Source organism: Giraffa tippelskirchi, chromosome 2, assembly GCF_054371585.1.
Source record: "Giraffa tippelskirchi isolate mGirTip1 chromosome 2, T2T-mGirTip1v1.2.pri, whole genome shotgun sequence".
Lineage (NCBI taxonomy): Eukaryota > Metazoa > Chordata > Mammalia > Artiodactyla > Giraffidae > Giraffa > Giraffa tippelskirchi.
In genome coordinates this window covers 187,973,045-187,985,773 of record NC_137276.1, presented here as the reverse complement: position 1 = coordinate 187,985,773, position 12,729 = coordinate 187,973,045, and the positions used below count along the sequence as shown (strand labels likewise).

The 12,729-nt window shown below is 36.9% G+C and overlaps 1 protein-coding gene across 8 annotated transcripts in view; it reads right to left on the bottom strand.

Moving 5' to 3' along the window:
* ABI3BP (ABI family member 3 binding protein) overlaps positions 1–12,729 on the bottom strand; it is a 286,699-nt gene that overhangs the window by 199,923 nt on the left and 74,047 nt on the right. For all 8 annotated transcript variants that reach the window (XM_081572441.1, XM_081572442.1, XM_081572443.1 and 5 more), the window contains exon 2: positions 3,874–4,053. In XM_081572441.1, the coding sequence (XP_081428567.1) occupies positions 3,874–4,053 (180 nt within the window). The remainder of the gene's footprint in view (positions 1–3,873; positions 4,054–12,729) is intronic.

The following is a 12,729-nucleotide window of genomic DNA, read 5'->3' as shown; positions in this document are numbered from 1 at the left end:
TCTTGCCTGGAGAATTCCATGGACAGAGGAGCCTGGCAGGTTACATCCATGGGGTCACAAAGAGTTGGACATGACTAACACTACACTACTACTACTAGATTGGGAAAGAATTCATTTGCCATCTGTAGAAAGAGACAAAAAAAAATCTCTAAAGAGTTTCCTAACAGTGCTTCACATCAGAAATCACTACTCCCAGGTAGATGTACCTTACATAAATGTAAGGTAATTAATTTGTGATGTTTTAAGCCACCCAAGTTTGTGGTAATTTGTTATAGTGGCAGTTCAAAACTAATATGCAGATGCTTAGCCATTTATGAGCCACTAACACAACCATAATCATTAAAAAAAAGACTATAATCAATTTAAGAAATCAGATAATCAATTTAAGAAATCATTTAATTTGGAAATGCAAGTCTGTTTCGAAGTAATAAAAATAGAAGCACACAGATTCCTTGGCATAAAGAAAGATGGAAAAGTAAATATCTAAGAAGAATGTTTTTCATCTTCCACCAGCATACTAGAAGAGAAAGGAAATAAACAAAAAGAACATATAGATCTAAAGGATAAATTAAGAGTTTTAAAACTGCTGCTTAGAATAGCCTTGCAGGAGAAGTTTGGGAATCACTGTGCTGCTTAGAATAGCCTTCCAGGAGAAGTTTGGGAATCACTGTGCTTAAAGATCTTTAAGATACACAGTGATGTTTTATATACCTGGATGGCTTAGTTATATACTAGCCTGATGACAAGAGCCTAGACTAGACAGTCTCTCATAGCCTCCTCCAGCCTAAATATTCGACACAGACTTGACTCTGTTCAGATTTCAGCACCACAAATATTTATTGCCTGTCTACTCAATGTAGGTCATTCTAGTATGAATAACCAAAGAAAAAGACATAAACTTTGACTTTAAAAGTTCACAGTTTAATAGTGAACCAAGGTTAAACAGTCAACCATATTTAAATGGCAGTGAGAATAATTGTAAGGGATGGATAAGTGATATAATGATTAAAAATCATTAAATATCTTAAAAATCAATAAAAATAACCAATGCATTCTTACTGATTATAAAATAGACAACAATATCATTGGTTACCACTGCAGATTTCCAAGCATCAATTTATTGCAATGAGAATTTATCCTGTATTTCCTAAACACTGTATAAGGAAAATGAAAAAGTAAATAAAAGAAAATTCTTCTTTAATATAGAATTTCAGTTTAAAAATGCAAAAGGAATGATAGATTCTTTCTAAAATGTAAAAATTGCCATTTTACAACCTCCGTATAAAATAATGGATCTGGGCAGTGACCATCAGTAGATGCTAAAAACCATGAAGTGAAAATTTGATGATGAATTTTATAATGGCAGGGTCAGGTTGAGGTCACCTAAACATAGCAAACAGTATTAACATTACTAAGTACGACACCAGCCATTATATACCTCTTTTGTGAGTTGTTAGGAAATAATACTGCCTATAAAGTATTCTTTCCTGAAAATGCTTAACCCAAATCTAATATAGCCTCCAAATCAAAATAGCTTTCACAGGAAATATCAGGATAGAGGAACCAATTCAAAAATACATGGAAGCAGCCAGGTAAATACAGAATGTGGACTAGAATATATAATCAAATTTCTCCAGCAAATCAATGACATTTAAAGAGAGAAGGGAGAGAGGACTGTTATACAATAAAAGAGACTTATGATATGGTAACAGTCAAACCTAACATGTAGACCATATAGGGTCCTGATTCAAAAATGAAACAGCTCAAAGAGGGCATTTTTAAAGACTGACCAGAGAAATTTAAATAGGGACTAGGCATAAAACAATATAATGGGATTATTGTTATAATATGATAAAAGTAAGACATTATTAAAATATTTTTATCTGTTAGAGATGCATACTGAAGTGCTTAAAGACTATACAAATATAATATCTAGCTATGCTTTAAAATACCCATAGGAGGAAATATGAAGAATACATGGAAAGAGATGAGCAAAAGAGTGACAATATTCAAGTTGCAAGATTATACACAAGAGTCATTATAGGTTTCTTTCTTCTTATATGTTTGAATTTTTTCATAATAAGAAGTTTTAAGAGTTGAAACAAATAAAAGGGTACCTATTCCACTTGACCATCCCTCATTACTGAATAAATAAAAGCTTGATATATTTGTGCCAGAAATTTTCTTTATAGTTTTCTACATATATTTTTCATTAGCAATCTGACTTCTGTCACTTTAAGATAGGATGCCTTCTGCCTCCTAAGGAAAGGATGTTTATTATTAACCAAATTTTCAATCTATATAATCAAAGATAAAAATTATCATAAATAAAATGTTAGTTGTAATGCTCAGTAAATAAAGGGACAGTATATCTGTTTCTGTTTGTATAGGGGTACAGGTATAGCTCCTAGGCACTTTTTATATTAGTAGTAAAGAGTGGATACATTGAAGGAATATTTACAAATTTTCAAATTCCTTATGGTTTATATAATACTTTGGCCACCTCATGCGAAGAGTTGACTCATTGGAAAAGACCCTAATGCTGGGTAGGATTGGGGGCAGGAGGAGAAGGGGACGACAGCGAATGAGATGGTTGGATGGCATCACTGACTTGATGGACATGGGTTTAGGTAGACTCCGGGAGTTGGTGATGGACAGAGAGGCCTGGCGTGCTGCAATTCATGGGGTCGCAAAGAGTCAGACACGACTGAGTGACTGAACTGAACTGAACTATATGATCAAGGTTCATGTTTTTACATTTGTCAAAGTGCCTAATTCTCAAATTTGGTGGGGGGGCGGGGTAACAAACTGATGTGTTTGCTTTTAACATGCTTATCTTGTGTAAAATTTAGCCTACGCATTTATAACTAATAATGTTACTCTTTTGCCTAATTTTAAAGTACAAGAGAGACTTATCTATGAGAACCTCTCTATGAGAAAGAGCTGTAGGGCAAAATTGATTCATCTTTAACTTTGCTGCATATATGCACAAATATTAGATCTAGTATATAGTAGTTCATGTTACAGGATTCAACTTCAAAGTTTATGACAACCCACTCCAGTGTTCTTGCCTGGAGAATCCCAGGGACAGGGGAGCCTGGTGGGCTGCCGTCTATGGGGTCGCACAGAGTCGGACACAACTGAAGCGAATTAGCAGCAGCAGCAGCAGCAGTAGCAGTAGAGCAAAATACAAACCTAATCTTAGTCTGTTCGGGAAGACTTTGACAGCATTCTAAGTTGAGGATTCCTTTTTTTAAAAAAAAAAATTATCCTTTAAAATTTTTGCAAATAAAATATATTTTATTTGAAAATAATATTTCTGGAGAAGGCTTGACAGTGCTCACATCCTCAAATTACATTTAATGTGATTAAAATATTTTTAAAGATGTAAAATTTTATAACACAAACACAAGCTTTAATCTTTTGTCTGAAATACTCTAAAAAGTTTAATGTAACATTAATGCTTTGTCTTTTCTTTTTAAAGGTAGCTTGTCATGCAGAGACACCCAGAAAGCTGAAGTTGATATTTTCTACCAGAAGAGAGTAAAGACACAGAAGGAAGGGAAATTAATCCACATAAACAAGCTATGTTACAGAGATTTAAGCCCAGTAAAATAACTATTTTTTCCCTATGCAAGCTTAGTTATATGGTCAGGAATTGTAGGTATAATGGCAATGATTATTTCTGCAGTATTACATACTTTTTGATGTAAAGAATTGTGCTATGGGTTACAAGAATTTTGATGTTTTATACTTATGGCATTAGGTTCAGCTGAGGAAATAGAAAAAAAATTATGCTTCAGGATTTATGTATCATGTAACACTCATTACCTGTTACCTCTTCTTCCTATGCCTGAAACCCAAACATCTTACCGACTATGGCCTCAGTATATTTCCCTTCGGCAGGAAGAGGGAAGTACTGGTTTGGTGATAAGTTACTGCCATATCCCAGGAGAAAACCTTCCAGTTTTACATTAGGACTTGGACGCAGGAACTTCAAGAGGATGGAGTCACTTGTGGTATTGATGTGGACCTTCAGGTTTGGCCTTTTACCTAGAGATGGGAATGAAAATATTGGTGGCTGTTACTTTACCTCTTTAGCATCCCAAGACAAATTTGGAGCAAAGGTTAGCGGCGAGAGGCCTTGTTACTGGAAAGCGTGATATCTAGCTGCTAAGGATGACAGTGCATCCACCTAAATAGCTAAAATACAGGTAATTTTGAGACCAAAATAAACAGACAATAACATATAAAGCAGTCTAGAATACAAAGTAGGCTTCCCTGGTGGCTCAGTCGGTAAAGAATCTGCCTGCAACGCAGGAGACCAGGGTTCGATCCTTGGGTTGGGAAGAATCCCCTGGAGAGTAAATGGCAACCCCCTCCAGTATTCTTGCCTGGAGAATCCTATGGACAGAGGAACCTGGCGGGCTACAGTCCATGGGGCTGCAATAGTCATACACGACTGACTAAACCACCACCACCAGAATACCAAGTACTGTCTGGTAAAAAGGATCTGAAATTTCTTATTGGTAAATTGAATTACCACACTTTGAAACCCCCAGCCCTCTCAGTGCTGGTCTCCAGCCATAACCCCATAGGACTTAGTGATTAATAGAGTTGGAAAGGGAGGGAGGTGCATAAGTTTTGGTTTAGGAGCAACTGAGATGGTGGAATAAATTTTCTAAAAGGAGCAGGGTAGAGAGAAAAGATGATTAGTTCTGTTTGGAGATTGCTGGGTCAGTGAGACAACTACATGGAAATGTCCAACTGTAAGGTGACTAAGAGTGATGCTCAGAAAGGGGGCCCAGATGCATCTGATTGTCATTAGTTTATAAATGATCACTGGATGAACTTCCCTAGAGAGACTGCAGAGTAAGGAGAGAAACCCTGTATTTTCAAGGCAGTATTATTATTATTTTTAACTATGAAGCAACAGGGACAGACAGTCATACTATCCAAAAGTCTTGACCAAACAGTAAGGAAACAGCACTGTTTTTTGTCTTTGGGGCCAGAAGAAGCTGGGTTCAAACCACTTCTGCCACATACTGACCATGGTGCCTCTGGCTGATCACTAACCTGTGCTTGTCTTGTTTCCTGATTTGTAAATTATAGATAATGGATAATGATGTCTACTTGGACAGATTGCTGACAAAGGTTAGTGCAAATGGCACTATCTTAAAGCTCACACACGGTAATTGGTCAATAATTGGTTACTTAATCAGGTCCATCCAACACCCTTTAGCCACAGTTTAGAAATCCAAAGAAAGGCTTTGTTAGGTTTTTGTAAGTTCATGTCAAATGAATTTGGCAACAAAACTCAATCTGAACTGTTATGAACCCACATAGTCCTTCTTTAATCTCACTGTACAGTCAGTGTGATGTAAAACAAACATTGTTGTTTTACAACCATGCATTAGTTTCTGCTGTACCACAATGTGAATCAGTTATACACAAACATACCCACTCTTTTTAGATTCCCTCGCCACATAGGTCACCTCAGAGCATTCAGTAGAGTTCCTTGTGCTATACAGTAGGTTCTCATTAGTAACCTATTTTATATATAGTAGTGTGTATACATCAATTCCAATCTCCCAATTCATCACACCCTCCCTTTCCCTCTTGGCAACCATATGTTTGTTTTCCACATCTGTGTCTCTGCTTCTGCTTTGCAAATAAGTTCATCTGTACTATTTTTCTAGATTCTAATTGTAGAAATTTTAATCCTATAATTAAATGTGCTTAATTAAAGGGTGCTGATCAAGACCCCACTGAAGAGGTTACTTAATACATGGTCTAGGCATCCTAGTACAATTCCAAAATCCAAAGATTTTTCTGATTTCCAAAGTATGTCTGGACTCTGAGAGTTTTAGATAAGAGATTGTGGACCTCAATTATTTTCTTTCATTACTTTATTGGGATTTTACATTTTTTAAATACTTTACCTATTGGGAAGACTGTATTTACTTACCTAATAACTCACAGTCCATTTCTCATTAATCAAAGACTCGTATGTATACCAGTCAGCACTCTAAATACCATGGATTTCCTGAATCCATCACACTAAATTTACATTACTCCACTCAAAAATCATCCTGGGCCACCTCAATATAGCCACACAGAAGCCTTCCACCAGGCCTTTGAAGAAATAAAAACAGCCCCATCTTGGAGACCAGGCTGTGGGAACCACTCTTACTTCAGAAGCTGGTACTACTATATTCAGGCATGTGTATAGTACTTTGCACTTCACCAAAATTTGATAAAATTTCTATAATTTCTTGGTTCTCTGATTGCTATTCCTACATTTGCAGCAAAATTGAAACCCAGAGACACTGAGTGGCTTATCCAAAAGTCTGAGGAAGGCTCATCCCCAGCTCACCGCATCCAGTTCTCTTACTGCACAAGTGAAGGATGGCCACACCTCTGTCACTCAGCTGGTCAAGTGCAGGCTCAAAACCGCATCTTAGGTTCTCACTAGGCTGGATTTTCTGCTCTCAGTTTTTTTTCTTTTTTAATTTAGTTTTAATTGAAGGAAAATTGCTTTACAGTATTGTGTTGGTTTCTGCCAAATATCAACATGAATCAACCATAGGTATACCTATGTCCCCTCCCTCTTGAACTGCCCTCCCACCTCCGTTCCCATCCCACCCCTCTAGGTCATTACAGAGCCCCAGTTTGAGTTCCCTGAGTCATACAGCAAATTCCCAATGGCTATCTATTTTACATATAATAATGTATGCTTCCATGCTCTCATTTTTGCTGAGAATTTTGTCATGACTCAATTTGAGTACAGAGTAGCTAATCCCCATACTGTAATGTTCAAATTGATGCTAACTGCTAATGTTTCGTCCTAATTTCACAAGATTTTGATAAGGTGATATAGATAGATAGATAATCTCACATGTATAACACAGATTTTGGCCAAGCCAATTTTCCCCATCTTAGTCATATGCCTAGATGAACTCTACCGTTATCCATCTTGCTCAGTGGAATGGAACAAATCTAAATCAAGCACATATTCTGCTACCTTGTAAGGTTATCATGTCTCATGATAAATCAAGAAAACAGCTGGCCTGTTTCCAACACCTTGTTAGAAGCGATTAGGAATCTTTATGTACTTTGGCTGCACTCTTGTTGGGCTAAGAGCCAAGAGTCACAACATCATCACCTTTGCTCACAGATGTACCATGTTATTCCTCCCCTTGGGAAGTGGGAAGGATGGCTGCCCCAAATGAGAAAAAAGAAGGCTGTAAACAGAATTACTAACAAAAGTGGAAATGTTATTGCTTCCTCTGCCCAGCATTTTCATAACTCCAGTCTTTCTCCCTTTTGCTAATAATTCATGTCAATAAATACATCAACATCATGTAACTTTTTAAGTTAATTGGCATTTATCTAACCTACTTTCTCCAAAATTCCAACTCATACTATGCTCTAGAGCTAAACTTTTAAAGCTCCTGAGAGAGAAAAAAGCACACAAATAAATCTATTCTGAAAACAGCACCACAAACTTCATATTTTGAGACTCTCTTCCTGGTTCCTTACAGGAACTAGGAACTCAAATCCCTTCATTATCTTGCTACATATGAATACTCTCTTTAAAAAAATTTTTTTTTATTTAAGTATAGTTGGTTTACAATGTTGTGTTAGTTTCAAGTATACAGCAAAGTGAATCAATTATGCATATAGATATGTACACTCTTTTTAGATTCTTTTTCCATATACATCATTACAGTGTATTGAGTAGAATTGAGTAGGTCATTATTATCTGTTACTTCTCAAAATCTCTCATTTGTCTTTGGCTAGTATAAATCTTCTCATATTTTTCAATGCATATAAGACCCTGGCCCTACAGCTATGCTCACATTGTCACCCAGCATGGATTCTCCAAACACCCCATTTTCTCACTCAGTTATGACCCCATTGACCCTTTCAGAGCTCAACAAAATGGTTAAGCAATATTTTGTCCTTTTCATCTGAATAAGTTTCTCAAGTGTCCCTTCAAATGAATGTTTGGACTAATATTAGAGTTTACATGCTTAAAAAATTTCCCCAGTATTTTAGGGTAATTCTCAGCACATCCTATAATAATTTTTAACCTTTGATAAATTTATCTTCACTCTGAGTAATTCTGGCTTAAAAGTCTGGAACGCTAGTCATGTAATAAGTTTTATCTTTCAACAGTTAGCATGAAGAGCTCAGGTGAATGATTTAAATAGAGGTAATAAAAAAAAGTACAACATGATACAAGCTTAACTAGGAAAACATTCATAAGTGGCATATACATTGCCCAGGAAAGCCCAGGAATACAGAGAAATGAGTACTGGAAGAACATTTTATTGCATCTTAAATGAGAAACAAAACATATGCTAATTAAGAGTGAGATAAAATGGAGAATGTGAGCATTTCAGGAAAGCAATACTAGACTGGCTGGAAAAGAAAAAGATTGCATGTTGGCAAAGTAGAACTTTGGATCTGTGACAGCTGTTTCTAATCCTCTACAACACCCTAGGGTATCTCTAAGTATTCCAAATGGGGTTGTGAAATTCTAAAAGAAAAAGAATGCCTTTCAAAACAAAATTAGAATTAATTCCCTTTTAGTTTTTAAAAGATATGCATGCCCTGTGACATTAAAAACAGGAAGGAAGGTAGTGAAATGAAAAAATCAGACAAAAGATAGAGCCCTACAAGTTCATAGAACCCTCTGTATCAACCAGAGGAGACGGGCTGCTCTTGCTGTAGGCACAGGTGCTGAGCAGACATTCAATGTTGATCCCAGAATTCTGAGTGGCTGTGGCCAGTTTACGCACATGGACATCACCAGATGGTCAATACCGAAATCAGACTGATTATATTCTTTGCAGCCAAAGATGGAGAAGCTCTATACAGTCAGCAAAAACAAGACTAGGAGCTGACTGTGGCTCAGATCATGAACTTCTTATTGCAAAATTCAGACTTAAATTGAAGAAACTAGGGAAAACTGCTAGATCATTCAGGTATGTCCTAAATCAAATCCCTTACAATTATACAGTGGATGTGAGAAATAGATTTAAGGGACTAGATCTGATAGACAGAGTGTCTGGTGAATATGGACTGAGGTTCCTGACATTGTACAGGAGGCAGTGATCAAAACCATCCCCAAGAAAAAGAAATGCAAAAAGGCAAAATGGTTGTCTGAGGAGGCCTTACAAATAGCTGAGAAAAGAAGAGAAGCTAAAGGCAAAGGAGAAAAGGAAAAATATATCCATTTGAATGCAGAGTTCCAAAGATTAGCAAGGAGAGATAAGAAAGCTTTCCTCAGTGATCAATGCAAAGAAATAGAGGAAAACAACAGAATGGGAAAGACTAGAGATCTCTTCAACAAAATTAGAGATACCAAGGGAACATTTCATGCAAAGATGGGCTCAATAAAGGACAGAAATGGTATGGACCTAACAGAAGCAGAAGATATTAAGAAGAGGTGGCAAGAATACACAGAAGAACTATTCAAAACAGATCTTCATGACCTAGATAATCATGATGGTGTGATTACTCACCTAGAGCCAGACATCTGGAATGTGAAGTCAAGTGGGCCTTAGGAAGCATCACTACAAACAAAGCTAGGGGAGGTGATGGAATTCCAGTTGAGCTATTTTAAATCCTAAAAGATGCTGCTATGAAAGTGCTGCACTCAATATGCCAGCAAATCTGGAAAACTCAACAGCAGCCATAGGACCGGAAAAGGTCAGTTTTCATTCCAATCCCAAAGAAAGGCAATGCCAAAGAATGTTTAAACTACCACACAGTTGCACTCATCTCACACGCTAGTAAAGTAATGCTCAAAATTCTCCAAGCCAGGCTTCAACAGTATGTGATCCGTGAACTTCCAGATGTTCAAGGCTGGATTTAGAAAAGGCAGAGGAACCAGAGGTTAAATTGCCAACATATGTATATATCGAAAAAGCAAGAGAGTTCCAGAAAGACATCTACTTTGCTTTATTGACTGTGCCAAAGTGTTGACTGTGTGGATCACAACAAACTGTGGAGAATTCTGAAAGAGACGGGAATACCAGACCACCTAACCTGACTCCTAGAAATCTGTATGCAGGTCAAGAAGCAACAGTTAGAACTGGACATGGAACAATAGACTGGTTCCAAATCGGGAAAGAAGTACATCAAGGCTGTATACAGTCACCCTGTTTATTTAACTTATATGCAGAGTACATCATGTGAAATGCCAGGCTGGATGAAGCACAAGCTGAAATCAAGATTGCTGGGAGAAATATCAGTAACCTCAGATATGCAGATGACACCACCCTTATGAAAGAAAGTGAAGAACTACAGAGCCTCTTGATGAAAGTGAAAGAGGAGAGTGAATAGTTGACTTAAAACTCAACATTCAGAAAACTAAGATTATGGCATACAGTCCCATCACTCTATGGCAAATAGACGGGGAAACAATGGAAACAGTGAGAGACTTTATTTTGGGGGGCTCCAAAATCACTGCAGATGGTGACTGCAGCCATAAAATTAAATGACGCTTGCTCTTTGGAAGAAAAGCTATGACCAAACTAGACAGCATATTAAAAAGTAGAGTCATTACTTTACCAACAAAAGTCCATATAGTCAAACTATGGTTTTGCCAATAGTCACGTATGGATGTGAGAGTATGACTATAAAGAAAGAAAGCTGAGCACCAAAGAATTGATACTTTTGAAATGTGGTGTTGGAGACGACTCTTGAGAGTCCCTTGGACTGCAAGGAAATCAAACCAGTCAATCCTCAAGGAAATCAGTCCTGAATATTCATTGGAAGGACTGATGCTGAAGCTGAAACTCCAATACTTTGGCCACCTGATGCAAAGGTCATTGGAAAAGACCCTGATGCTGGGAAAGATTGAAGGCAGGAGGAGAAGGGGACGACTGAGGATGAGATGGTTGGATGACATAACCCATGCGATGGACATGAGTTTGAGTAGGCTCCAGGAGTTGGTGATGGACAGGGAAATCTGGCATGCTGCTGTACATGGGGTTTCAAAGAGTTGGATACAACTGAGCGACTGAACTAAACTGTGGCCAATTTCAATAAAACTCTGTAAAGAAACATAGCCCAAACATAACATGCTTAGGTAAGCCAACTAAAGTACCATGGACATCCAGTCACTGATCAGTTAGAAAGGAGTTACCATCACAACCTATTCAGTAGGAGGAATTCTTTCAGGTCTATTCTCTCTTCACGTTATCTTAACACTTTCAAAAATATTTTAGAATGTGGTATAAATTGTTTAGATGAAATTGGTCAAGTTGATAAAATCATTTCAAGAGAAAAACTTCAAAATACGAAAGTTATCTTCTCATCTAAAAAGTATCTGTTAGTGTATTAGCAATAAATGCCACAGCCTCCAGCTCTCAATGTTGTAAAGCACTAAATAACAAGTTTGGGAACAATCAGATTAGAATTTATTTCTGCAAGATATTAAGTAAAAGAATAGCTATAGTAATGATGTCAACAAAATAATGACTCAATTGTTTCAGGATTAAAAGAATAATCCGTATATCTTACTCACAGAATGTTCTTTCTTTGCACACATTCTATTGGCACCGCCAACCTGTATACTTGCTCAGTCACTTACTTTGTTGTACAAAGTCAAATTTTCTAAGACATCAAAATCACTAAGTCAATTCTCATCAGTTCAGATATGACATATAGATTTAAAAAGCTGATAAAATGGACTTGGCCAAATATTAGTTTTAAACTTTAAAAGGACTAACAAGAAAAATAAAAAGCTAACTGCAGATTGGCAGAAAATATTTGCAACACATTTACCTAATAAAGGACTTGTATCCAGAATATTTAGAAGAATTCTTTCTACTCAATAAGAAAGCAGAGCATTTAAGAATAAATGGCAGAAGGTTTGAATACATCCCCCACTAAAAGAGATATATGATAACCAACAAGCACATGAAAAGGTAACATCAGGGTTGTCTGATGTTTTCAGAAACAGGCCAAACAGTAAACATTTTAGGCTTTGCAGGCTAGATATTCTCTACTGCAGCTATTCAACTCTACCATTGTACTACTAGAGCACCTATGGATGTTATGGAAACAAATAGACATACTTGTGTTCCAATTAAATTGTATGTGTAAAAAAATAGACAGTTGGCTGGATTTGACCCCTTGGTCATAGTTTACCAACTCCTGGTCAACACACTTAATCTTCAGGGAAATGCAAATTAAAACCACAGTGATATACCACATACATAAAAATGGCAAAAATGAAGACTGCGCATTACAAGTGTTACACAGAGTTTGGAGCAACTGGAACTGTCTGAGCAACATTCCGAGTGTGAACATTAAATATTTCATAAAGTTTCACTGCTTGTGAAAGCTCTTGGTTTGTTACCAAATAACCCATCCATTTCATTCCTAGGTATTTACCAGGAGGAATGAAAATATAAGTTTATGCAAAGGCTTGTGTGCAGATATTCAAAGCAACACCAACATGGAAACAACCCAAATGTCCATCACCAGTTGAATGGATAAACAAGTTATAGCTTATCCATACAATAGGATATGACTGAGCAATAGAACAGCATTTCAAGATGGTTGAATCTCTCTGGCCTACCATTATGTCAGTGTAGAGTGAGCCAAATCTTCCTCACCTCTGTAACCACCTTATACAGACTCTCTTGACGAGAGGTCCTTCAAGCATCTTGCCATTTACAGCACTGATGAAAGTACTTTTAATCATGC